The sequence below is a fragment of the Lates calcarifer genome, linkage group LG9 (genome assembly GCF_001640805.2).
Source record: "Lates calcarifer isolate ASB-BC8 linkage group LG9, TLL_Latcal_v3, whole genome shotgun sequence".
Taxonomy (NCBI): Eukaryota; Metazoa; Chordata; class Actinopteri; family Centropomidae; genus Lates; species Lates calcarifer.
This window is the reverse complement of record NC_066841.1, coordinates 16,638,634-16,666,175: the sequence shown is the minus strand read 5'-3', so window position 1 is coordinate 16,666,175 and position 27,542 is coordinate 16,638,634. Positions and strand designations below refer to the sequence as shown.

Sequence of the window (27,542 nt, the reverse complement as noted above, 5' to 3'; positions counted from 1 at the left end):
TTTTAAAAAAATGTACAATTGGTATAATTGTGAGAAAAAACACAAAACAGCGTATCAAATTTTAACATTTGAAAACCCCTTAACACATTCAAAGCATACTGACATAATTATGTGGCTGAAACATATGTATGATACAACACATTACCACAGCTCTGTAAGTGTGGGACACTCCTCCCACACAGATATATACATGCAAATACCCTCTTTCCCATCTCTGTACAGACAGTACGGAAGACACCTGTGCTAATGGCAGATGTGTCTTGGAAGGCACCAGGTGGCACCTAAGAGAGACAGACAAGAGAGGCTGTGAAATATGAATAACTGTACTGAAAGAAAGAGACAAGGAGATGGTGTTTAAAAAAAAAGTGAAAGAAAGGAAAGAGAGATAGAGGCTGCATCTTCCATTAGCTGCAATATTCTCTTTCTCAATCTCTCTGTCCCTCATTTCAGTCCTCTCTAGTATCTGCTTCCTTCTCCTTCCTCTTTCACATCACTAAAAACCCATCAGAGGCTTTGAACAGCTTCTTTGTCTCATGAGAATGCAATCAATTTCCCGCTTTTTTTTTTTTTTTGCACCGGACATCCGTGTGTATTAGATGTGTGTTTTTTGTGTCTTCTTGTGTGTGTGTGTGTGTGTGTGTGCGTGCATGTATGTACAATAATGTGTGCAATGTATTGTGAAGTCCCAAAACAGCAGCCTTGGCTTTTAAAGCCCATTAATAGCTGGTAGTGCCTCTATAATACTGTGCATTAAGGATAAAAATCCCAGATGAGATTGAACTCTAAATGTTCTGATTCAAATTTTCCAGTTTGATACGTCCTCAAGTAGTTTTACAACCTAATCCTTCAGTTATAGGGGGTGTTGTGGTATTTATGGTGGTAATTATCCTGAAATGAGATGCAATAATATTTCTCTTAATAATTCACAGGGTCACCCTGGAAAGGAGGGGCCTTCTGGAGAGAAAGGACACATGGTAAGTTTTATTTCTCTCCTAATTTCTCTGACTTTTTTCTTAATTTCTTTATGCTTTTCTAAGTTTCTTTTCCCTCCCTTTGTCCTAGTTCAGACACATTTGCATAAAACATTTTTGAATTAATGTACTGTAGATAACACTCACACTGTGTGTACTGTTGTTGTGTGTGTGTGTTACAAGCTCTCACCAAACATCTTTCTCCCCATCAGGGCCCTGCTGGCCCTCAAGGACCCATTGGCTATCCTGGGCCCCGAGGTGTGAAGGTGAGTTAATCATCATCCAATAAAAAATTAATCTGTAATATTATTATCTACCAGTTTTAGGCTAATAGTTTCCCACCATCTTATTAAAGATCCCCAGAAAAAAGCTGTATTATTATTTCCAAGGTTTGTCCAACCAACCAAGAATGATTTTGCAAAAGTTGTTGTTTAACAAATTAAAAGTCCCACATTCTTTCCAAATTAATTTCTGTATTTATTGTTTCAGTGGCCTCTGCTTATGTTACAAAGACATAAAACTAACTTAGCAATGCAAAGATTAAGACAGGAAAGCCAACTTTTCTGATTTTACATCATTTATCTCCCAGAAGGTGGTGCTGAGGTTAGTCACATGGGCTGATAATGGCTCAAGGCGCACAGCACTTCTCTTGTTGATGTCATTAGTAGCAGATAAAACCATGACAAAAGAAATCCCATCAAGTAATTCTTGGCAAGAGGGCGTGACTGATCCAATCATTAAAGCCTCCACTGAGAGAGGGGATCACACAAGTGGCTTGACTTCTAGCTAACAGTGCCCCTGTTACAAGGCTGAAGTCTGAAGTGTCTGCTCCCTCTGGGAAGGTGATAAGACTAGATGGGAATGGAGGTTGCGAGGATTTAATCTGCTAAACTGCAGACAAAACACATCTAAATGCATCCATCACAGGGGCGTACCCTCCATAGCACATTGGCACATTTGGAAAAGAAAGCAGTGAGAATCAGCCATATCAGATAACATTTGTGACTTCACAACCTTATTTTCAAAAAACTGCAGCCATCACACTGGTGGTGTCAGCCCCCTCCTTTGTCTAATATGGACCAGACTGGCCTGTAACTTCTGTCTGTTCTTGCATCATAGGGAGCCGACGGTGTTCGTGGTCTTAAAGGAAACAAGGGTGAAAAGGTAAGAGAGCTCTGTCTGTCAGCTAAGGAAGTGACTGTGTGAAAAGAAAAGAAAGAGAGGAATTGTGTTATTTGTATGAATATTACTAAACATTAATGGGTGAGGATGGTGAGAGTGGTGGTAGCCTTGCAGGAAATGTTTGATGTTGATGATAATCTCAATGAAATCCTGTAAAACTCATCTGAATTGTACTGGTACAGAAGGGGAAAAAAAAAAGCAATCAATAGTTTCTATGGCAACAGGGGATCTTGCCAAGACTCCATATCTCTGTGTGAATGTGGGTGTGTGTGTGCTTGTCTTTGAGTGTGTGTCTGTGTATGAATACAACACAAATGGTTTCGACATCTGTATTATCCAATTCTTTCTCCTTCATTACATCCTCACCTGTCTTTATTGTCTTGCTAGGGAGAAGACGGCTTCCCCGGCTTCAAGGGAGATATGGGTATCAAGGGCGACAGGGTAAGGCTTCTTTGTTTATATTTTTCTCAACTGTATGTGTCAATCATGTCTTGAGCGCTGGAAGCATCACCAAACAAATTAAGCTAGTTACACAACTGTAACTTGTGCATTCTGAATGGTTTTGGGGGCCACGTTTTGTTGGGGGTGACCTTAACTCGAACTAAGTAAAAGTACCAACCACTCCTGTCACGTTAGCCCCTTGTGGCCCATGCCTCCGTGACTCCTGTAGAATTGTGGGTAATGAGCAAACATAAGGTGTTGTTCCAATTGCCAGCTGTTAGTTTGTGTGCGTGTGCGAATGTGTTTACGTGAGCAGTTTCCAATTCCTTTTCTATCCCCTCTGCCAACAGTCAGTCCTAACCTCAGCAACTTTATGAGACAGGTACAACTTTGACAGGTTTGCCCAGCAACAGCTTCCTTTTCTTAAGTGCATTAGGGATTTAGACTGTCAAGTCATAGGAAAAACACCTTTTTACGGTGAGAAACATAACTTCCACCAGTTCTTACTTCAAACATCAAACCCCCCAATCCCTGACCAGGCTTGTCTATAGCCGAGTGCAGAAAGGAAGGAGAAATCAATGGCACTTTAAACCCCTTCAAACCCAAGAGAGAGACATGGGGCTGTAGCCTGTATTCCTCTGGAGATGTAGCAGATCCAGATGAAAGCAAAGATTTGAGGAGGCCCTCTTGCTCTGGAAGAAACACACATGGACTAGAATCTAAATGACTCATTTTTAAGCATGCCTATGAAAAGTGTGTGTGTGTGAGTGTTCAATTTAAAGTGTTCTCTTTGATGAGCTTGCAAGTGCGAGTCAAGTACAGTTTGCTTGATGCCGTTTTATGTGTACTTGAGTGTGGGTGTGCGCGCACACTCGCTTGCTTGTGCGACTCTGCGCGGGCCTTTAACTAGATACCTTTCACACACCACTGGGTCTCTGCAGCAGCGACTGGTTGTCAGAGCGAGTTTGTACTCTGTCATTTAGCGTGTGTCCTGTTAGAAGGAGAGCACACTTACAGAGAGAAGCCATAATAGGATTGCTAACAGCTTTGAGGGGCAGACGGCAAGGAAAAATAGCCTTACTTGATTATTTAAGCAACCTTACACTCAGAACATTTTTAAAAGGGTGACCTGAATTACTGAGAATGGACAGATTTGTTTGCTAAACAAGAAGTTGTCTAGTTCCTCATGTGATGCAATCTGAATAGGACTGTGTTGTTGTAAAGGAATTCTCTAATACACTGTGTATCATTTCTTTTTTAATGTCAAGTGAGGACATGACAATACCCCATATATAAACATCTGATGAAATAAACAAAAGTGTTGTAACTTCCCTTCTGGGATTCTGACCACTGGTGGCACTATGAAGCAATGTTGTGATCAAAGCACCAGGAGCATGTGCAAAACACAGTAAGACATTCTTGCCACCTTTAGAGGGCAGTAACACACATGCGCAGTGCTATTTTTAACACTGTTCCACTAATTGACAGTTGGTGGCAGTAGTCGGCCGAGAAACATTGCAACGCACTAACAAAAGGCAGGGAAGACAGACAATGCTAACTCAAGCAAACATCAGTGTAAACAACTCAGGTTTTAATGTGTTAAAAATCTAATGTGTTCTGGAGAATACATTCAACGTGTTTGTTAATTCTCAATGTGGTTGTAAAAAATAGACTTCCAGTTGGTATATTCAATGATAAAGGATAAATCTGTTAGGACCCAACATTAACAGTGGGTCCAGTAGATTAAGTGTTAGGCATGTGATATTTACGGCTTGTGCTTCTTGTGTTCAGGGAGAGCTCGGACCAGCAGGACCAAGAGGAGAAGATGGTCCAGAGGGGCCAAAGGGTCGCTCAGGTCTCCCAGGAGATGCTGGTCCTCTTGGCCCATCTGGTGAGAAGGTAAGCTCCTTTTGCCAGATTGGCTCCAACAGCTATGGCATCCCATAGCCTAAATTTTACACTGACTGATAAAACAGAATAAAAATCCAAATTGTTATTTTGTATCATCAGTTGTGTTTGATCTAGGATGATGGCTCAGCAGGGCTTAACAAGGAAAATTGTTTTTTCGATCAGACTGCTCTGAGCAGCCACCGATTTTTCACTGCTGCTTCTCTTGAACCAACTGGGAGAATAATATGGATTCGGTTCTTAACATTCTTAATTTTTAAATTGAAAACTGGGCAAGCTGTTGTGGTTAAAAAAAAAAGAAGTAGTAAATTAATTCCACTAGATAATGCAGCCTCTTAATGATCTTTCGCTAAAGGTTAAAATGTCTTTAAGACTGTGCTAACAAACTTGTTTCACATCTGATTTGGCAAGTCATCATCCATCAAGCACAAAAGGTTGGTGCAAAAACTGTGGTTATTTTCCATAGTAACCACGGTGCATGAATTGGTTATCCTCATTTTCATCAGTCATTTTCATATTTAATGACAGTCTACACAACAGACTCAACATTGTCTAGAGTTTCTACTTTCTAAAATTGGATGGTTTTTGTTTTCATTACTGATAACCCTAAAATACTAGATATTTCATCTACAAACTGACATTAATGTTAGTGTGTCATATATTTAAAGTTTTCATCAAAACCACTATCCAGTTGAAGTTCAATTTACTCATCAGTATCTTAGTCAATAAAGTTTCCTGGATCTGAAGTTTGTTTAGTAAAGTTGGAAAAATAACCCTGTTTTGTGTTACACACTTGGAGTTTTATGGTTTGAAAGAAGTTGGCATTCAGGAGAATAAATGAGACTAAAAGTCAGAATATCTGTCTTTGCTGAATCAATTTTGACCATTGAGTGTTTTTTTTAATGTGTATCATATGAGTACCCCAACTTTATGGAGATGCAATTATTAATTGCTGGAGTAGCATTTCAAATAAATCTAAAAACAAATTTGGCTTTTCTCATTTACAGGGTAAACTTGGAGTTCCCGGGTTGCCAGGATATCCAGGAAGACAAGGACCAAAGGTAACTGTGCACATATTACTTAACAATTTCAGTTCACTGAAAATCAGATAAGGGACCCAATTTGGCCAGAATGTCACCACACGCATGCATGTTTCTGTGTACATTTGAAAGAGAATTAGAAAATACATACACACGCATGTGACAGCTGCTTTGCGATGGTTCATCCTTTAGCCTCTTGGAGGCAAAACTGCAGTCTGACAACTGGACATGCTTGAAGCTCCCTGATCAAAGAGCAGGGAATTTAAATATGCCTTTTGGTGTCAGCGCTAGACTCCTGATAGGACAACAATGAAACGCTCCTGTTGCATTTAATAAACTGCAGGTATCTCAGGGAATAAACAAGGGATATAATACTTAAGGGTTGTCTCTCAAATGATTAATTACTTTCTCTCTTGCACACAGGGATCTCAGGGTTTCCAAGGTTTCCCTGGCGCCAACGGAGAGAAAGGAACTCGGGTATGTCAGATAGACTTCTTATTATTCTTCTCATTCCTACAAGGCTTGGATCAATACAGGCGTAAGGATGGAGACAGGCTCCTGTCCGAGCTCCAGATTTATCAACCTAGAGGAAGTTGCATGGCTCTGAAATAAAGATTTTTACCAAGGACAGAAAGACAATTGCATTACTTCTTCATTACCACTTACACAACTCATTTCAAACCACCAAAAGAATTGTTTATCACATTGTGGTACTTGAGCAATGTTTCATTTTCTTTGTTTAAGGGATGGCCCATTAGCTTGGCCTGCAAGAGTAATGGTTTGTCACCACGAGTGGAGCAAGGCACACAATGCTTTTCATCTTCACAAAACATTTGTGAAGTTTATGAGACCAAGCCGCCAGACAGAATGGGATAATAGTGCCATTAACATAGTATCACAGGGCTTGTTTGAAACTTTAAAGCTACACAAAAGATGTAATTGTTTTTCTCATTAAAGTTGCATGCAGCTGCTATAATTGCAATATTTCTGTAAAGTCATTAAATTGTGCTTTATTGTCTATTAAACTGTCCTAATTTGGAGCCAGAAATGAATGTAATGTAAGAGATTATTAATATTGATGGTAATTTTGAAAAAGGTAAATTCCTAAATGGCCCAGGATTGTTGAAATCTGCTTCCAAATGCTACTGTCTGCTGGCATTAGATCCATTCTTCAACAGGATGCAACCTCTTAATGATGTGAGTGCCACTCCTTTGATCACTGTGTGTGTTCTTCGTGTCCACAGGGAACAGCAGGAAAGCCTGGCCCACGCGGACAGAGAGGACCAACGGTTAGTCTTATTCAGCAGACCCATGTTTATATACAGATGGTGATCTTGGCACCTGAGTGAAAGTGGAGGTTCAACCTGGGCATGCTTGAGGGGAATTCAAACTGAGGCAATAATTAAGCTCAACATTTTCAGGTAACAAATAACGTCTTAGGATCCTTTCTTTGGTTTTAACCACATTGTCTTTTCCTAAGGGGCCTCGAGGAGAGAGAGGGCCAAGAGGACCAACAGGAAAAGCTGGACCAAAGGTGCATAAAATATATTCACTGCTGGTTATTATACTGCATATGTTGTTATCTGAGCCCACCATGTAATTCCTTTTATTCTCTCTTCAGGGTAACTCAGGAAATGACGGCCCACCGGGACCTCCTGGTGAGAGGGTATGTACCATCATACATTTTATTCTGATAACATGTATCGGTTTCCATAAGAGATAACTGATAGATGACCAGTGATTTGTTGTTTGTTTTAGGGTCTGCCAGGGCCTCAGGGACCAACAGGTTTCCCAGGACCAAAGGGTCCTCCTGTAAGTCCAAACTCGTACACCACACACGTGGGGCTCTGTATAAACCCCCTCTGTCTTTTGTCATTCTGTTTGCACTGAACTGCATATTCATGGGTTTGTGTATTTTTCAGGGACCTGCAGGGAAAGATGGACTGCCTGGACATCCTGGACAGAGAGGAGAGACTGTGAGTAAACAGCTCTGATTATTCAGCTCTTCATCTGTGTTCTACCAAATTCGCTGTTGACTATTTTTATTTCTTTGTAATAAACAGGGATTCCAAGGCAAAACTGGCCCTCCTGGTCCTCCAGGTGTGGTTGGACCTCAGGTGAGTGACAGTAACAACATTTTGTTCCTCCCTTACATGTATTATCACTGCTGGTTTCACTTGACCATTGTATAGGCTTGGTTGTACAGGCTCTGTTATGTAAACACAAATCTCCATATAGTAGTAAACGATAACAAATATGCATTTGTATTAATTTTAGTGTAAAAGTTATAGTCTGTATTGTAGAAGGACTGCCCAGAGGGAATCTGTAGACTACCATTAAGATGTGGACTATCAAAGTTACATTACATATTCTCAGCATTTTGTTTGTCTGACAAAAAAAGACATCTACCCTCATACCTACATATATCTCACAAGCCATGAGTTAAGTGTTGTTTACACTCATTTCATATTAGCAATGGGCTCTTCATCCATTATGCATAAATGTTTAACAGACTTTCCCTCCCAGCCGCTCGGCTAATGCCAGCTGAGAACATTGATGATAGCGGAGCTGTATGTGGCCTTAATGACTAGTAGGCCTCCCACACAGCAAATGCTCAGCTTCTCCACACCATGTTTTGTAATAGCTGGAGAAATTGTAACATCTTTTTAATATTTGAATTGCTGATTCTGCTCACAGTGTTCCTTGTGCCATCCTCTCACTGTAGTTTCTCTTCTTCACACCTCCTCTGCAACTGGGTTTTATACTGTAGTGTCCATGATTTTATTTTTGTTTTGTTTTGAATTTCTTTTGTTTTTTTCAATTGTAGGGACCAACAGGTGAGACTGGACCAATGGGAGATCGGGGCCACCCTGGACCCCCAGGTCCACCTGGTGAGCAGGGTCTACCTGGTGCTGCAGGGAAAGAAGGAGCCAAGGTGAAGCCTGAGGCTCTGTTTAATAACTTAATTTTTTTTTAGCCCCCTATCAGTATAATACATACCTGTAATAGCACATTTGTTTCCAATCCAGAGTTTTTGTTTCATAGGATGATTTAACGTACGACCACAGAGTCCCTAACTTTGGATTTATAGAATTAATGTCTTTGTGCTCTGACCAACAGGGTGACCCCGGCCCTGCTGGCCCAGCAGGTAAGGACGGCCCTCCTGGGCAAAGAGGTTTCCCCGGAGAGAGAGGTCTTCCTGGCCCTGTGGTTAGTATTCTCTTCTGCTCCGATTGAGTACAATAGTTTCTCACAAATGTAAAATTTTTCACAGCTTGGTTATTGCATAATAGTTCTGGGCTATTAAATTGCTGTAAGACTGTGGTGAACCTCAAGAATCAGACATGATATTAGATCCCTGAGTGGGCTTCAGTAGAGGAACAGCGTGCTCCAGGCTGTTTATTTTTTAAATTTTTTATTGTAACTTGACAAAGTCATGTCCGGGTTGTTATGCAATCCACATTTATTTGTTGGCAGAAACAGCTGTTCATTTAACTTCAGGGATGCAGAAGTTATGCGATACACCTGTTCCTTTGTAATGTGACGGATGTTTGCAGCAGTTCTGGTAAATAACTGTTCTTACCGTCTGCTCTCGGCCTTCACTTTGGGGACTATAGAAGGTTTTCCATCTCACGCTGAGCCTGTTTGAAGATAGGGAGTCCAGTGTAAGGCAGGATGTGTGCTTCTCCAACAGATGTGTTTGTTTTCTGAAGCCTTCGTTTTATTTTGTTCTGCAGGGGGCTCATGGCCTGAAAGGGAATGAAGGTCCTCATGGCCCACCTGGCCCTGCTGTGAGTACAATTTACTGCATCACATCCTCAGTTTGTCATTCTCATTCTCTCATTCTTGCTCTCACCTTCCACATTCTCTCTCCATCTCTGGGAAATTGTCTTCTTTGTAAAGTTCCCACCCTCACTTGTTCCAGGCTCTTATATAATGATATGCAGTTTGCTACTTACATAAGAAAGGTCTGACCTATTTGGTAGAGTAGATGTGCCTGATATTATGATTTTGCTTCAGTGCAAAAACTTTGATGTCTTTGATATTTTTGCTCAGTCATTCTGATACCTGATAATATTGCTGTGCGGTGGTACTGTAGGGTTCTCCTGGCGAGCGTGGTCCTGCTGGCCCAGCCGGACCTACCGGTCTTCCTGGACGTCCTGGACCCCAGGGACCTCCAGGCCCTGCTGGAGAGAAAGGTGGACCGGTAAGAACGTCACATTATTGAATTTACTGTGACATACAAAAAATAGCATAAATTTAGCATGGCTGATAACATGGTGTTCTACTATGACAAAATACATTATTGTAGGGAGAGAAAGGACCTCAAGGCCCAGCTGGAAGAGATGGTATTCAGGGACCTGTGGGTCTGCCAGGACCTGGAGGACCTCCTGGACCACCTGGAGAGGATGGAGACAAGGTGAGTTGCTTCTCCTGGTTTGTGGCATCCCCATGACTTCAGAGGACATTACATTGACTTACATTAATTTCCTATAGACTTACTCGAACCTTAACCATAATGACTGCTTGCCTCACCCTTATACTAACCTTAAAACACATCTTCACCTTGAAATTTTATGATTTACATTTTGGGGACTTGCTTTTTGTCCCCATAAGGAAAACAAGTCTCCGTAATGTTATTCTGTAAACAGATAGGTCCCCACAACAGGAGTAATACTTGGACCACACACACTAATACATAGTACAGACACACCCACTTTACAAAGACACTAAACTTTACAGTTTAGATCTGAGCCAGATATCCTCGTCTCTTTCCCTGTGACCTTAAACGCTCTAAGGGGAATTTGTCTGACAGAGTTTGCATCGATTACTAGATCTTTAGAACGCGAACCTGCCTTGTTGCCGCTTTGTACTCCTCTGTACAAACAGACAGAGGAGAGGGAGGAATTTTGTGGCAGTGACAGAACGTGTGAAAGTGACCCTTTAGTATTCAGAAGCAAGAATAACTCCTCATACCCTCTAAAAACATTTGCAGGAAGATCAGCTACGGAGATACTCAGAGGATAATCTCTTATCCTTTGAAGAATGCCTCAGTTCTTAACTGGCCTTACAACGGTCCCTGCGGTGCAGACGGACACAGAGAATACAGAGGGTATTTACAACAAAGATAAAAAGGATCTCGCAAGCTAATGTTTACACACATTCAGACACTTTCTCATTAGAACTCCTGTCCACGGGGAATGGACAACTCTGAGGCCTTTATTTAAGAGACTAATGCTGCCTCACAAAGAGTATGGTCTGACTCAAGCCCAAAAGTAAATGCCTTTGGCTTTGGCAGTTATTAGCATTATTTCTGCAAACACCCACAGCATGCGGAGGCTTTGAAAGAATGGCGCAAGGTTCTTCATTCAGGGAATTCTGGTGCAAACAGGTTGAGATGGGACTAATTATCTATTCTGTTTTGGCTGCTAGTAGCACCAATGACTCAACCAGCACAATAAGCCCCCTTCAGATGTGAGCTATATTTGTCAGGAAAAGAGTGATGCAATTGAAATATCCATAGACAGATCTCTGAAGAAATGTCTTTTCAAAAGGCAGGATACAGTTGAGTGTGAGTTTTATTGCGCTTTCATATCATCTTGTGTTCAGGAGTGTTTGATAATAATTTACCATTATTCACTGTCATATTTTATTTCCCTCTCACTTCTGTATTACTTTGACTTGAGAGGTTTATCTGTCTTTGTTTCACACTGTGATCATTTCATTCCTCAGGGAGAAATTGGAGAGCCAGGCCAGAAGGGAAGCAAGGGCGACAAAGGAGAACATGTACGTTGCTCTTCATTTACAGCCCCAAAGAAAATATGATTAACATTTTCTTGTGAATACATGCATTCTGAATAGTGACTGTTATTTTAATGTGTTCCTCCTCCTCTGCAGGGTCCACCTGGTCCTACTGGCCCTCAAGGACCCGTTGGAGCACCTGGTCCTGCTGTAAGTGTCCAGCTTGTGGTTGTGTGTACAGATCATTCAGCGCTTCATTTACTGTATTTGTGCCACCAGTGTCTGTATGTATCTTGTGATTGTGACTGCCTTTATCTATCGTGCTGTGCAGGGCGCAGATGGTGAACCTGGTCCCAGAGGTCAGCAGGGTCTGTTCGGCCAGAAGGGAGATGAAGGAGCAAGAGGATTCCCAGGACCTCCAGGCCCAGTCGGGCTGCAGGTGTGGAAAACGTGAAAAATGCAAACTGTGGTCAAACGTTATCATTAAGAAGCACTGAGATTAAATGACTAAATCCTCTGTACACTCCTCAGGGCTTGCCTGGTCCACCTGGCGAGAAAGGTGAAACTGGAGACGTTGGTCAGATGGTAAGAGCCTCATGGAGAATTAACATAAGTTTACACACATTCTCTGTGACTGTCTTACCATTCAATACATTACATTACAAGCAATATGCAGTTGAAATGTATTTCTAAATTAAACTGGCTCTTCTCTTCTGGTAGGGTCCACCTGGTCCCCCTGGTCCCAGAGGCCCCTCAGGACCCCCAGGAGCTGACGGCCCTCAGGGACCTCCTGGTGGTATCGGAAACCCTGGCGCTGTCGGAGAAAAGGTAAACCTCTGTTTTGGCTGTGGACTTTGATCACTCTTTGTGTGACTTGTCACCATGGATGAGCCAGCACATGCAGCAGAGGGTGGAGTGGTGCAGTGAACGTTTTTGTGTGAGGTGTATCAGGTAGCAGATCTGTTTTGATGGCACTTTTTAGGCATTAAATTGCATCTTTTTTAATTTACACCTGCCACCTCTCTTGTCTGTGTATAAACACAGATATCTCTAATGTCACATAAACTCCATTCAGTTTTGTTGCATTGTACTTCCTTTTTTATTTGATAGTAATTGTATCTATCTTGTAGGCAATTAACTAAATTGTGAATTTTAATCACTATAGTAAACAGATATTTAGACACACCGCAAAAATAAAAGTATCCAGTGTAACAACATAGATACTGTCTACCAAAACAATTTTGTGTGCATAATTACATGCAGAAATGGTAACTTCATTGTCTCCTGGAACATTATTTCACAAAGGTACAACAACTGCCCCTGTGAAATAATATATTTTGACTGCTGTATAATCATGTTCTTGCTGTTGTGTGTTTGTGTTTTGGGGCCCTGCACTTTCCTGAGAAGAACAGATTTTGTCTGTAATTCTGTGGTTTTTAACATGGACAAGAGGAGCTATTGTGTTTCCATTATGGAAGCCCACTCCACCTGCTCAAATGCATTCATTCAGTTGACAATGGATTCATCCTGCCACAGCCTTTTTTGCTAGGTGGTACCTCTGGAACAGTTCTGAAAAAAATGAGTGCTGTGTCTCTGAATATCGATTTTTAATGTAAAGATTGTGTTTATGCAATTTTTCCCAGAGAGTTTGGCAGCGCAACAAAGGTCCGCAAGTAGACTTAGTGTCACAATGAATTTAAGACACATTTTCATTGTAAATTGCCTATGAAACAGGTGTGTTGTGACTGTGATTGTGTTTTTATCCAGCTGACTGGTTTTTACAACACTTTGGAAGAGGCAGAGTCAGTGTGCTATCAGTTTGTTTGAATGCTCTGCGGTAAAGACTGTGAATGATACCTCTTTACAAGGCTTTTGCCGCCATTAATATTTCACATGCCCATTTATATGATACCCTTTTAAATGGGACATGATAATTTTTCCCTGCTGCAGAGTGACAGATGCACAGCAAATCTAACGGACAGGCTGCCATCCCCAACAGTACTGGTGCTGGGTGGAGAGAGTATGAATAAATACTCAAAGGCACCGTACTTGCATAGGATGATAAATGCATTATTAAAGGCAGCTTTCATAAAATCAGCTCCCGCTCTTATTTGTTGCCCCTCTTTCATTATGAAAGGCCTGCTTTGGCAGCTTTTGCAGCTGCTGGACTGCAGTGCTGTGCACTTTCAGCTCACTCCCTGTCCGTAGTGATGGTGTGATTTGTTTTATCTGGTTCAGTCAATAGAGTCACCTTTTGCTCCTTTATAATCTCCCTGAGGATAGCCTGTCCTTCTCCTGTGCAAACAAACACAGGGCTTTTTTGGCTAGCCGTGCTTCAGCTGATCTGGCATTTTATTAGCCAGCCCAGGGAGCTGGCAAGCGACTGAGCTCAGGCTTTTTCTGTAAACACATCCCTCATATAATGGTGATGAGCAGCTGTCTGTCATGCTCTCGGTTTCCCTGTTCTCAGCAGATTCCACCAGCATCCCTGTGGTGAACATCTGCTTGAGGTTTCTGCGTCTTAAAAGGAAGTTTTTCCTTGCCACTGTTGCCTAGTGCTGCTCATGGTGGGATTTGTTGGGTCTCTCTCTGTAAATACCTATTTTAAAGAGTATGGTCTAGTCCTGCTCTATATGAAAAGTGCCTTGAGATGACTTTTGTTGCGATATGGCGCTATATAAATAAAATTGAATTGAATTGAATGAGCAGGTTGTCGTAAGGATGCAGTTATGGCCTGCACAAGGCTTCTCAGATGCAACGTTGCATAAGTACCAATGTACACTCCTAATACAGGAGGATCAGTCATGCTTTTAAACAGGCATACCAACTGCTTAGAGTGGATTTCTTGACGGCAGCAAGAGAGGTTCTGGAAGACAGCCAGATGCTAATTTAGAGTATTGGTTGATGTTCACAATATAAAGCTGCTTGAGAGAATCTGGATATGCTTATTATAACATGTCACTGTGCAGCTTGTCATTGGCTCTGCAGAGCATCCCTATCGATCGGTGACTTTTCTCGCAAACATGACACAGGCTAATATTTTTCCCTGAAACAGGTGTGGCAGAGTGCATCTGCAGTAAACCCCACAAGGGAGGACGGTAGGCTTATGTGACAGTGAGTAACGATAGTGCCCAGTGTATAGGTGAGTCAACAGGGCAACTATCCAATAAGGCAGGAGGAACAGGACAAGATATATGGGCAGGGTCCAGGGAGAACAGAGAGGTCAGCGCCCTCTTTGCTCCAGCCACCCAATCTACCTGCAGTTGATGGATTGAAATCTCTCGTGTCATCTCTTTCTGTCCCCATTTGGGTGACAAGGGCACCAGGACAGTGAGAGCTGCTGTAAATGATGGGATTTTTAGAACCACTTCGGATCAACAAATCACCTGTCTGATAATGTATGTGTCTCTCTCACCCCTTCCCCTCTCTCTCTCTCTCTCTCTCTCTCTTTTTCTCTCTTTCTTATCAGGGAGATGCTGGTGAAACAGGAGAGCCAGGTCTTCAGGGAGAAGTCGGCCCACCAGTGAGTTATCTCATGGTCTTTTCTCCATTTTTACATGATAAGAACCAACAAAGAATGAAAGGACCACTAACACAAATGAATTATTGTTGGTCAAAAGCTAGACTAGAAATTAGTTTATCTACAATGACCATAAAAGTCTAATGAGGCTGTTAAATTTTTCTTTTAAGTGTCCTTTTCTATCTCCACCAGTCTCCACCAGTCTCCATTAGAATTGCTGGTAACTGTGTGTTATTATTCCAGGGTCCAAGAGGAGAACGAGGAGAAAAGGGAGAAGCTGGTCCAGCTGGTGCAGCTGGACCTCCCGGCCCTAAGGGTCCCCCTGGAGATGATGGTCCTAAAGGCAGCCCAGTAAGTTCTGCCTTCAGCTTAAGACAATACATTTTATATGATGGATAAGTGATGATTGACCTGGAACTAAATGTCTTATCTCCAAATAAATGAGGAAAAAAGTAATGTAGCTTTCACTGATTTTCAGGGTCCAAGTGGTTTCCCTGGTGACCCTGGCCCCCCTGGAGAGCCCGGTCCTGCTGTATGTGTGGCATGAGTCATGAATAGTGCAAACCCTATTCTGTACAGTTTGTTTTTGATGTAATGCAGCACAGCTGAGCATCTGTTCAATTCTTATGCAGGGGTTAGATGGTCCACCTGGTGACAAGGGAGATGATGGAGAGCCTGGTCAGCCTGTGAGTGTCACTTGTCCACTGTGCTATGCATCATTAGAGTCACTGAGTAAAATTAAGATTATCATTTAAATTGCAATTTCATTTCATTTTTATCCTCTGAAATTTTAAACCAGGGTTCACCTGGACCTACTGGAGAGTCTGGTCCCTCTGGACCACCAGGGAAGAGAGTAAGTACTGACACGTGCTCCCCCCTCCTCGTCCTTGCAAAATTTTATCAATGCCAAAATACTAAAATGTTCTGTCTTTGTATTCTGCAATATTAACCTCTGTCTGTTTAAAATAGGGCCCCCCTGGAGCAGCAGGACCTGAAGGAAGACAAGGAGAGAAGGGAGCCAAGGTAACACATCCAACAAATAATACAGACTTTATACCAACAGTGTAAAAAAACAACAACAAATGAGCAAGAATCAAATGGTTTATGTATCCTGTTTTTGTCTGAAAGGGAGAGCCTGGCTTGGAAGGTCCCCAAGGAAAGACAGGTCCCGTTGGTCCTCAAGGATCACCTGGCAAGCCGGGTTCTGAAGGCCTCAGGGGTATTCCTGGCCCAGTTGTAAGTAAAGTGTTTCTTATCTTGTCATCAGTTGATCACAGTCATATTGAAGTTATGTAATGATGTTAAAAGTGGATGCATGTAAAGCAACTCTACATAATCAGTTTCTGATAAACAGCAGAACAAAGGAGACTGTGCTATGTATAGAAACCTGTGATTTCATGTGAGCTGGTGCTTAAAAACTGTATAATTGGTATTTCTGTGCAGGGAGAGCAAGGTCTACCCGGTCCTCCAGGCCCAGATGGACCTCCTGGACCTATGGTGAGTAGCAGTGACTCCTGCCCTTTGAACTGAGGTGTTTCACATCATCTGTGTGGCTGATCTGAAACCATATTCAACTGTTTCTCCTCTCATAGGGCCCTCCTGGTTTACCCGGTTTGAAAGGAGACTCTGGTGTCAAAGGAGAAAAGGTGAGCCACTTCAGCACCTGCTCAACTGATCTGATCTGTGTTTTTGATGCGGAGCATAAGCTACAGTAAATACTGTAACAAAGACTAATGATCCTATTTGCTTACAGGTTGATTTGATCTGTTGTTTGCCTCCAGCCATCAGATCATTACTCTAATGATTAGAGGGTGTAGGAAATAGATATATTATAGGGCTAATGTTTGGGATGGTGTATTATTGACAGCTGTATTGATAATATGTGTGTGTGTGTTATCTGCCCTCAGGGCCATCCAGGTCTTATTGGTCTTATCGGACCCCCAGGTGAACAAGGAGAAAAAGGTGACAGAGGTCTTCCTGGTCCTCCAGGAACAGCTGGGCCCAAAGGAGACAATGTGAGCTGACAAACCTACACCTGAGCCATAGTCCCAAGTCCTACACATGCTCACACATTGTATTAAAAACAGACCATAAGTGTTGCAGAAGACTAGTATCAGTTATGCCAACAATCTGCCAAGTGAAAGTTTTTGATGGTCTTGTTTTTATTTGTGGTCTTTGATTTAATTTAATTTAGCAAAGGAAAAATGTAGTCATGCTCAGAAATAAACAGTGCTTCCTTTGATGTCACACAACAGTTATGGATTCACATTTTCTCTTTTCTCCTTCAGGGTATTGCTGGTCCCTCAGGTCCACTTGGTCCACTGGGTCCTCCTGGATTACCTGTAAGACTATGCTAATTATACACATTGCACTACAGAATGTGTCTGACTCAATAGCATAAAATGTCTGAGCTAATATTGATTACTTGCATCTTTAGGGTCCTCCTGGTCCCAAGGGAGCTAAAGGATCATCTGTAAGTGTTTTGATTAAAGCTGAATACCATCAGAAACAATGACAAACTTTTCACATGATACTCATAAAATCATTTGGCATTTAAGATTGAGCATTCATCTCATTTGTCTTCTTCAGGGTCAAACTGGACCAAAGGGAGAGACTGGTACACCTGGACCTCCTGGCCCTCCTGTAAGTTAATGCACTACTCTTTTGAATTCTGCAGGTCGTTATCTCTTGGTTTTATGGACATTTACATAATCTCTATCCTTACCTCTGACTGGCATTTGTGTCTTTTCCTTTCATCTCTCCTTAACAGGGCCCTCCTGGCGATGTTATCCACCCACTCCCCATTCACGCTCCCATTAAGGGCAGAACGCGTAGGAACATTGATGCCAGCCAGATGGTGGACGATGCGGCCGTGGATGCCAACTACAAGGACTACGATGACGGCATGGAGGAAATCTTTGGCTCACTCAACTCCCTGAAACTGGAGATCGAGCAGATGAAGCACCCGCTGGGCACACAGAGCAACCCTGCTCGTACCTGCAAGGACCTGCAGCTCTGCCACCCTGATTTCCCCGATGGTTTGTATCACATTTCATCTAAATGAGGCATGAGGTCTATTGTCCAATCTTTTCTCTCCTCAGTTTTTAATTTCTGCACTGAAAATGGTGTGTATCAGGAGCTTGCTCAAAATGTTGAGAAAAAGACTGCTACTGGACAGCACATACTTTAAAAGCCGCAGCCCACATTTAAGAGCCACAACCCACGTCCCTGCCTCAGGCACACTGCAAATAGTATACACCCCCAAATTTATGAACATCACTGAATCATCAGGTAAATGGGAGTTTTAGGCATGAACACACCCAGCTAGAATGCATTATGTAATATGTCCTGTTCAGTATACCACATATTGAGTGGAGAAATGCTCATAACCAAATAGTGTTTTATAATCAGCCAAAAATTGCCACAGTTAGTTGATTAATCGATGAGTCAATTGGCAGAAAAATAATAAGTGTCAATTTTGATATTAATCATCAAAGGATTTTGAGAGGATTTGCTGCTTTACTTTCTCTTATGTGATAATAACTTTGGATTTAAGGACAAAAAAAGCAATTTTATGACATCCCCGTGGGCTTTAGATAATCTTTTCTGACTTTTTATAGACTAAACTATTGCAAAAATAATTGTGAGATTTATTTTTAATGAAAATAATAAGTTGCAGCCCTAGAATCTCACTGCTTTTTGGATATTTCACCAGCTAATCCTCATGGCTGCATGACACTTACAGCTGTTTACACATGGATGTTCCACCTCAACAGCAGGACTCACTTTTCAAAGATAGATGTTTGTTAAAATATGTCAGACTGGGTTTAATGCTGAATTTAATAGAAAACACAAACAATTAAGAATGTGTAGTATAATGTGTTTGCCTTGAGCCAGGCAATATTAAACAGTGACAACTTTTTCCTTGTATAACATCTCCAAATATAATATAGATGCAACACAGAATGATAGTGTAGACATAGAGACATGCATTATACTTGAGCACAGGCCATAAAATGTCAGACATTGCCTTGACCTGGAGGAGAACTGTACAGCCTTCAAATCACACACGCCTCTCTATAATTTCTCTCTCTCTCTTTCTCTCTCTCTCTCTGTTTTCTCTCTAACTCTCTCTTCAGGTGAGTACTGGATTGATCCAAACCAGGGCTGTTCTCGGGACTCCTTCAAGGTTTACTGCAACTTCACAGCAGGTGGAGAGAGCTGCATCTTCCCAGATAAGAAGTCTGAAGGGGTAAGGCTGGCTGCATATACACAAACACTTGCTCACACACACGCACACACACACACACACACACACACACACACACACACTCACACTCTCACTCTCACTGCCACACATGAGACCGACAGGTTGAGGAAACAGTAAATGGAAAGTGAAACTGGTGCTAGAAAAATACATTTTACCATTTTGAGCCTTGTGTTTGTGATTTGATTGACAGTAAGGTAACATAAGCTTAATACTCCAGACAGGTGAATGATTGTCTTTTTTCTCACGTCTGGGACTAACTGGAGTGCATACTGTATAAATAACCTGTACATCTCAAGACAGTGCTGTTTGCAACAGGAACTCTATTGTACCTACTCATGTACCTGCATAATTAGCCTCTGTGAGATTACCCGGTGTGTTGTTATGAAGAACATGTGGGAGATGACTCACCAGGACTCCCTGCATTTCCCATGAGAGCCAGAGTTATTTTACAAACATGCTAAATCTCAGTTTAGCTCTGACAGTTAGTAACTGCATGGAGACAACCCCCTCATTCAACACACACATTCACTCTTAATGCATCCATACTCTGTTGTTTCGGCGCCATTTTTAGATAGAATGCCATTAAGAGTATTATCACCTGTGAAAGCCTTCGGCAGGTGACAGGCACATTGAGAAGATTTTTGGTTCATTATGCATGAGTGTGTGGAGGAGAGGAGAGTAGCGGAGTGGTGAAACACTGGGAACACTGTCTTTGACAAGTCGGGGGCTGTGTAATAGCACAGTGCTACAGCCATTTTAATGATCCCACTCACCAAGCCTCAGAGGAGCAGGAGTTTGCTTAAGCTCAGAATAATGAAGCAGACTTTTTATAGCGTGCTGGTGATGGGCTCCTCTCATTTGTGTCGGGGGTGAGAAGAAAAGCCTGCGCTGTCAGTCTTTGCACTGAGACCGGAAAGACTCCCACGTGCGTTTAGATTGGCACAGTTATTGTAAGAGCACATAGTTATACTGTCCACATCCCATACAGAATCTGAGTCAGAAAGCCAGACATGCTATCACGGAGTCCAGAAAAAGTCAAAGTCACAGCAAGGATACATTCCCTCCTCTTCTCAGTCCACTCCGGTGAAAACAAGTGGAGGTCACCTTCAAGGCAGCATGGGTCTAATGTATGCCATCTCCCAACGATGAGCGATCTCCGGCCCATCATTCATTAACGCGTTAAGCTATTGATGACAGTTCCATATCAAACCCTGCAATCTAATTATGGAGAAATTCATCATTGTCATGCCTCAGACCATTAGAGCTGTGCCCTGTCGGCCAATTCACAGCTTTTAATGGCATAACAAAGTTAGTGCACCATGGCTGCACAGCACTAACACTGAACAGCAGGAATGGAGGCCGTGGTATAAGAGCTCCTTGCAGGCGATCATTTCTTAATTAATCACTGTGTACTCATGAATTTTTCAGCAGCAATTAGCTGCCAGCTACAGTTTGTACTGTACAAAATGGCATAATGGCTTGCTAAAACCTTCTGCCATGGTCCGGTTGGTCTGGTTGATCTCACCGAATACTGTTTCAGGTCTGAAGACTCCTGAGAGGACAAACAGGAGGATAAAGAGGGGAGAAAAAAAACTGGGGATGTGCTTCTGTCAGATCTGTTTCCTGTCTTTAACACTGCTGTTTTTTCCTCCTCCTGCTCTGCCTCTCTGTTGATCCATGCCCCCAGGCTAGGCTCACATCCTGGGTAAAGGAGAATCCCGGCTCCTGGTTCAGTGAATTCAAACGTGGTAAACTGGTAAGCCAGACTCCCGACTTTCCCAAGTCCTTTTCCCTTCCCTGAATGCCTCTTATATTTTACAGAGCAAAATGGCAAAATGGCCCAAAGACTCGCCAGGCACATGGTATAGTCACTACAAGAGAGGTTCCCTGGTAAGTGGCCCTGCCTGTGGTACCAGAGTCTTGGCTAAGGCCTGGACTCTGTGTGCCTGAGGCTCTGCATGGTTCTGGTTCTGCCCTACAAAGTATGTATATGCACTGGCACCTTGCTTGTTGGTGATTATGTTATTGTGGTGCATGAATCAGCACGAGCTGCTCTCACTTTCAGTCCAGCAACAAAGGTGATGCTCTTACAGGGAAATGGAAGAGAGGTTTGTGGACTATGCAGGCAGGATTTGACATCTAATGGAGTTTAATATGTAGAAAACAATGTTCTGCTGTTTTACTGCAGAAATTCCTGACTGTATCAGCCACTCTGCCACACCTCTGCTACATTAAGAGAGCATCTTCTACGAGTGACTGTGTGCCTTGACACTTCCATGACTCGAGAAGCATCATTGTATCCATGGATAGGTGTTTTTGTTCACACTGTTAACCCAACTAAGAGTGAATACATCAATTTACACTTATCTTCCCTACAAATGTGTTTTTTTTTTAGCTGTAGATCTCAACAAGTTCCTGCCTCAGCAGGTCATCTATCCTCCACAAGTGGGGGGGGGACATAAGTGTCATTCCCACTCTGCTGCAGCCATTCAGCTGCACTCACATTCCCACTGTCTTCCTTAAACACTACTTAGATCCGGCAGAGTAGCTCTGAGTCAAGCAGGTCAGGCACTCAGTCACCACCCAGGGGCTTCTGGGTACTCAGTCACTGTTGACTTGCGGCTGTGATGATAAAGAGGTAATGTTTCTCTGGTGATGTCAGGCTGGATCCACACGCTGCGCGGGGCAGGGAGGGAGGGGATGGATGATGGTGGGGTAAATGAGAAAAGCACAAGGCTACTCTGAGGATGAAAACTTCAGAATGGTTTTTTATTTTGAGCCACAGTGCCGACACTCAGACAGAAATTACAGAACAACGTCTTTACTGTTTATATCCTGTGATTAATTAGCTAATTACAGCAATCATTGGCACTTAATTGTTGCACAAATAAATGGAGAAGATGATTAGTTCACTCTGTTAATATCAAGTTTGAGTGTCGGTACAATGGGTTTGTAAATGCATGTGTCCTGAGGGGTGTGTGTGTGTGTGTGTGTGGGAGGATGTTTGCTTAAGTGCAAGAACAAGTCGAGAAAGAACACATCCAGATTCGCAGACGGTTTGCTGCTCTGGCTGCTTGGCATGGATGCTGCATGCGCTCTACTCTCAGTAAGTCCCGTTTGTCTGAAAGACGAAGCGATCATGCGGATCTAATGGATTCCTGATGGTTGGTATGCTGATAGTCACTTACGGACATTAAACCGAACTGTGACTGGTTCCAAACCTGCTGTCTTATCAGTCAGGATTACAGAGTGCCATAATCAGCTTAACAGGATGTAGCTCAGTTTTCTGTAACATGAGCTCAAAAAGTAGTTAATTATGGGTTAATTACCAGGCAATTAACATACCATTACTGCAACATACTTCCTATTAAGATAATTGCATTTTCATGATTTTACCATAATTTGGTGATATTGGTTCTATATTTTACATAATTACATAATCAAGATTTAATTGAGGTGTTTAGTTATGCTTATTTTTTATAATTATTTTTGTACTTTGATGGCAGATCTTTCCACATTAAGCCACATCAGTGCAGCTCACAGGCATTAGGCCTCAGAAATATGTGGTCCATGCTTATCTTTTGCCGGTAATATTTAATATTTTTTTATTGTCAACAAATCTCCATGAAAAGATTAAAACCAGCAATGATTTGATCCTATTAACATATTATCTATGTATCAAAACCTGGTCTCATATACACCATTCTGTTCAATAGTGCAGTGAAGGTGTATTAATCCACCACTGAACCACTTTTTAAGCAACAAACTGCAGCGCTGATCTAACAACTATTTATGACCTGGTTTTAAAGATTTACAGGTCAGGAGGAATGAATGGGTGAGGAAGTGAGTGCAACAAACAGGGTAGTTAAGTCAGAAAGTATGGAGAGACAAACTTTAGCATTGCTGGTTTCAGCCTTTTCATAGATATGTCGACAACTAGAAAAATATAGAATAACACCAATATTATCCTTTAATGATCAGGTCAATATGTTGTGCTGCATTACCTAAGTCAGTCCTACATACAACATAAAATTCTGTTTTGTCAGGGCCACCACAGAACATGGTAGTATATATAAACTGTGTATCCTCAGATGACACCTCCTTTTCCTAACAGTGTTATCAATAAGAAACACGTCCTAGAAATCCCAACACAGCAGTAAAAGAGGAAAACAAATGACTAGTCATAAATTAATTCAAAATGACTCCCAGGAGAGAGAAACACTGCACAGTGTAGACATGACAGTGTGTTCAGTAAATCTTTAGTATCTTCAGGATATCCTTCCCCTCGGTTCACTGGTCCCTTCACCCTGGTGGTAAGTTTTTGATGCTCAACTCCATCTGCGTTTCTTTTTTTTTTTTTGTTTTGTTTTTGCAGCTCTCCTATGTGGATGCGGAGGGCAACCCGATCGGCGTGGTCCAGATGACTTTCTTGCGGTTGCTGAGCGCGGCAGCCAGGCAGAACATGACGTACAACTGCTACCAGTCGGTGGCCTGGCACGACCAGGAGCAGGACAACTACGACAAGGCCATCCGCTTCCTGGGCTCCAACGATGAGGAGATGTCTTATGATAACAACCCCTACATCCGCGCAATGGTCGATGGCTGTGCGGTAAGTCAAAGAGATGTGTGTGTGTGTGTGTGTGTGTGTGAGTATTTGTGGGACGGTTGGCAGGGTTCCTTTGATGAACACTGTCAGAAAATTGTGTTTCTGTCGTCTGTGTAGTGGCTCGGTCAATAAGAGCTCTGCAAAAGCGTGTGATGTTTTTATTTCTAAAGAATGTTTTTTTTTTTCCTACACACACTTAACTCTCTTTCCTGCTGTGTCTTTTCTCAGTTGAAAAAGGGCTATGAAAAGACAGTACTTGAGATCAACACACCAAAGGTGGAACAGGTGCCATTTGTGGACATCATGTTCAACGATTTTGGAGGTTCCACGCAGAAGTTTGGATTTGAAGTGGGCCCTGTCTGTTTCATCGGCTAAGACTGTTTACTGAGCAAATGGAGAAAAAAAAAGCATATTTTTGTTTTCTCAATTGAACAATTGAAAAAGAATAGGACAATTCTATTTGTAAAAAAGTAACTTTTTTTCCATAAAGCAACAAGTATGAGTAAAATGAAATCAAGTTGAGAATACAGTGAAATTCTTTAGGAATAGAGGAAAACGAAATAACCTTGAAACCTCAGTGTGCCTTCTCCATCACATGCAAGTTTTGAAACTGGATGTCAGATCCTGCCTTTTACACGAAACACTCACGCACGCACGCACACACACACACACACACACTCACACTCACATATATACAGTCACACACACACACCTAGCCCCACGTCATCACACTTGATTTAGACTTTTTTTGTCCCAAACAACGAAGGCAACCCTGAGAGCTGCAGCCGTTCCAGACGCTCGCAGTTATTTGCCATGGACTCCATCTGATTTGGCTCTTTTCTCTTCTTTAGTTCTGATCTCATGTTTTCCCTCATCTCCCTGGCTTTTTTCCACTTGCCTTTTGTTGGTTTGTTTTGCTCATTCACTACAGGAGCTTTGTTTGTGCATAATTGTCTCCCCATTCTCTTGGAATGGATCTTATATATATAAATATATATAAATAATTTTTATGTTTGTAAGTACATTCTGTATATTTTTCCTGGTAATGTTTTATTGCTTCTGGCTTCAAAACATGCATGTGACTTTATTAATTGTGAGGTAGGAGATGATGGATACAGGGATAACACCTAAATTGTAGAAATATCCAAAGTGAGGAAATTCGACTTGTATAGTTGAAAAAACAAAAACAGTCTAATTGGGAGGTCCTGTCTTGTTGCAGTTGTGGAGCACATCTTGTTGTAATTTAAGAACGGAATGGAAATAAAAGACGAAAACAAGCTCTGTGATATTATGTGACAGTTGATTTGCATAACAAACAAAAAGTAATACATTCCTCCTTTTGTGCCTTCTGAACAGAACACCTACCTTGGTGGCAATGTCATTAACTTAATAAACAGCCTTTTTTTCCTGAGATACTCATCTATCTGACTATGCAACGGGAGATGATGTCACATTTTAATGAAAACACAAAGAAATCAAAACCTAGGTGCTATTTTCTCTCTTCTGTGGTGCTATGTATTTTTCTAGTTTGTGTTGTTTGAATGAAAGGAAATTTGAGGTGATAATATTCCATCACCAGCAACCCCCTGACTCTCTTAACCACCACCATCTGACGCAGGTGGATCTTTGCTGCATCTATTTGTTTGTTTGTTTTTTTTGTTTTTTTTAATGTCCAGCGGTGGCGTTTGCATGCCATTTCCCTACATATCCACTCACAGATCAGAGCAGCATGGCGGCATATGTTATCTCCTGCTTCGGCGGACCGCACAGATAAGAAATGTGTCTGATACTTGTACCAAAATGTTGGAATAACGAAAGGAAGCTAAGATGGTGCTGTTGGCTTTTGCATATCACTGCTCTAAGACGCTGCATTTTGCCTCTTGCTGTTGGATCATCTGTGCCACGTCCAAACTGATGGAGTTGAGAAGTGGAATTGTTGTGATTGGGCCAAAGCGTCCAAAAAGGGCGATGGTCCAATGTTTTGTTTGGTGTTTGAAACCCAAAGGTTATCACGTATATATTTAGCTTTAACTGGCTTGAAATTGTTTATTTTGTATGGGATACAACTTGAAAAGTACTTTTCTTGACTTAACCGCAGTAGAAACAGGTCATCAAATTAGCCAGATGGAAGAGGTTGCTCATGCAGTGTCAGAAACTGCTTGTTGGTCTTCTATTTTTGCCCTTATTGTAATTATGCTCTTTGTTCAAACTATGCACTCTCTATGCTTATGACCACTAGTATCTACCACAGAATTTTTACAGCCCTTCATCCATAGGTTTGTTTTGTTTCCTTTTTTTTTTTTTTTAAATCTTCAAATATGTGACTTGAACCATTTTTGTTAAGATAACTCAATATGCTTGTAGATCTTTGGCTTTATTTTTCATTGTGATGCAGTACACCCAAATTTAACTCTTTGCTCTCAATAAAACGAAAGGACAAACAATTTTTTTGTAAATTTCCAAAACCAGCAGTAATGCTGCCATTGTTTTGTTTTTGTTTTTGTTTTATTTTGTAGATTTTCCGTTTGTCTGTTTGTTTGTTTTCACAGTCTTGTCAAACCTGTGTAAGGATAAGAGGATAGAAGATATATTAGTTTTTATGTCAATAAATTCAAGTTTACTGTGGCCATCCACTCTTGTATGTCTTTTGAAGCATTAAAACCTATCTGTATGCATGAAATTGTAAAGTTTTTTCTCTTGTTGTTATAATTTTGTAGGGTGACATGATCTCCAGTCCACGTTTTTATTCATCAGGATACATCCGTTTTTTCCATGCTACAGATGAATAAAAGAAAAAAAAAAGGTCATGTCCGCAATTGTGAAGTGGAGAGAAAATGATGAACTTGTAACTCTACCAAAGCCAATGTTCGTTTGTAGTATATTTATTGTACTATTTAAAATAAAAAAATAAATGTTAAATGATACCATAGTGTAAGTGTAAGAGGCCCCCTCTTTACATGCACACAGGAAAACAGAAGTTACTGTCAAAAGGTCATTAAGTTTACCACATGCTATTCTATACACACAATATGAGCTGGAAATGACTCCTGTTAATGAAGTTCAGAATGAGTTTGGCCACATCCATTTAAACAGTGTGTGTGTGTGAGAGAGAGTGTGTGTGTTGAGGGTTGAATTTAGACTAAATATTAATATAAACAACTGGATGTCTGTTTAAGCTGCAGAACAGGTAAGTCTACTATTAATTGCACTACAACATGTTTTAATAATGTCAAACAATTCTAGCTCCACAGATTCGCCACAAGAAAGAAGTTCCCAGGCTGCATCTGGTGATCACACATGGATTGTTCTCTGCTGCTGCTGCTGCCTCCAACAAAGTCTGCTCAAAGAATCGTCCTGGCTATGCATTTTATGGACAGCTAATGTATGTACCTCTAACACTTAAAACTCATTCTTCTGCACTGCCTGCAGCGCAGTATGATAAGTCAGAAAAAATATGTATTATTCACTGTATGTATTTCATGCAAGCGTTCCCCTGCAATCATTATAATAAAGCAATGTGTTTTAGCCCTCCCATGCACCACTAATTTCAATAATCTGTAATCTTTAAGCTTTGATCAAATGGGTGGTGGTGAAGATGACTTGCAGCATTTCAAGTGTCTCATTAGGAGAAAACCTTGCACAGTGCTCATTTAAGCCTAGCGCAGCAAAGAAAAAAAATGTTGTGCATGATACCATGATCAATATTTAATGCAGTGTTTACAGGATGGATTTAGGACGATCAGAATGCATGGATTCTACTGAGGCAGCATCCTGGGTGAGTAAAAGCAGAAACCAGAGTGAAAAGCTAATTCCTCATCTAAGCACAGAACTACTTACAATGGCAGTGGTGATAAGTGGGGCA

The 27,542-nt window shown here is 41.6% G+C and overlaps 1 protein-coding gene across 1 annotated transcript in view; it reads left to right on the top strand.

Annotated features, from left to right (window-relative positions):
* col5a1 (procollagen, type V, alpha 1) overlaps positions 1-26,609 on the top strand; it is a 74,660-nt gene extending 48,051 nt beyond the window's left edge. The window contains 41 exon segments of the mRNA XM_051072972.1: positions 930-974; positions 1,184-1,237; positions 2,091-2,135; positions 2,541-2,594; positions 4,386-4,493; positions 5,510-5,563; positions 5,966-6,019; positions 6,787-6,831; positions 7,023-7,076; positions 7,164-7,208; positions 7,301-7,354; positions 7,465-7,518; positions 7,606-7,659; positions 8,370-8,477; positions 8,663-8,752; positions 9,280-9,333; positions 9,642-9,749; positions 9,855-9,962; positions 11,276-11,329; positions 11,441-11,494; positions 11,616-11,723; positions 11,816-11,869; positions 12,005-12,112; positions 14,754-14,807; positions 15,048-15,155; positions 15,283-15,336; positions 15,437-15,490; positions 15,604-15,657; positions 15,774-15,827; positions 15,933-16,040; positions 16,248-16,301; positions 16,397-16,450; positions 16,712-16,819; positions 17,093-17,146; positions 17,242-17,277; positions 17,394-17,447; positions 17,575-17,842; positions 18,944-19,056; positions 20,896-20,964; positions 23,450-23,683; positions 23,909-26,609. Of these exon segments, the coding sequence (XP_050928929.1) occupies positions 930-974; positions 1,184-1,237; positions 2,091-2,135; positions 2,541-2,594; positions 4,386-4,493; positions 5,510-5,563; positions 5,966-6,019; positions 6,787-6,831; positions 7,023-7,076; positions 7,164-7,208; positions 7,301-7,354; positions 7,465-7,518; positions 7,606-7,659; positions 8,370-8,477; positions 8,663-8,752; positions 9,280-9,333; positions 9,642-9,749; positions 9,855-9,962; positions 11,276-11,329; positions 11,441-11,494; positions 11,616-11,723; positions 11,816-11,869; positions 12,005-12,112; positions 14,754-14,807; positions 15,048-15,155; positions 15,283-15,336; positions 15,437-15,490; positions 15,604-15,657; positions 15,774-15,827; positions 15,933-16,040; positions 16,248-16,301; positions 16,397-16,450; positions 16,712-16,819; positions 17,093-17,146; positions 17,242-17,277; positions 17,394-17,447; positions 17,575-17,842; positions 18,944-19,056; positions 20,896-20,964; positions 23,450-23,683; positions 23,909-24,055 (3,243 nt within the window). The 3' untranslated portion in view covers positions 24,056-26,609.
* Positions 26,610-27,542: the final 933 nt, after the last annotated feature.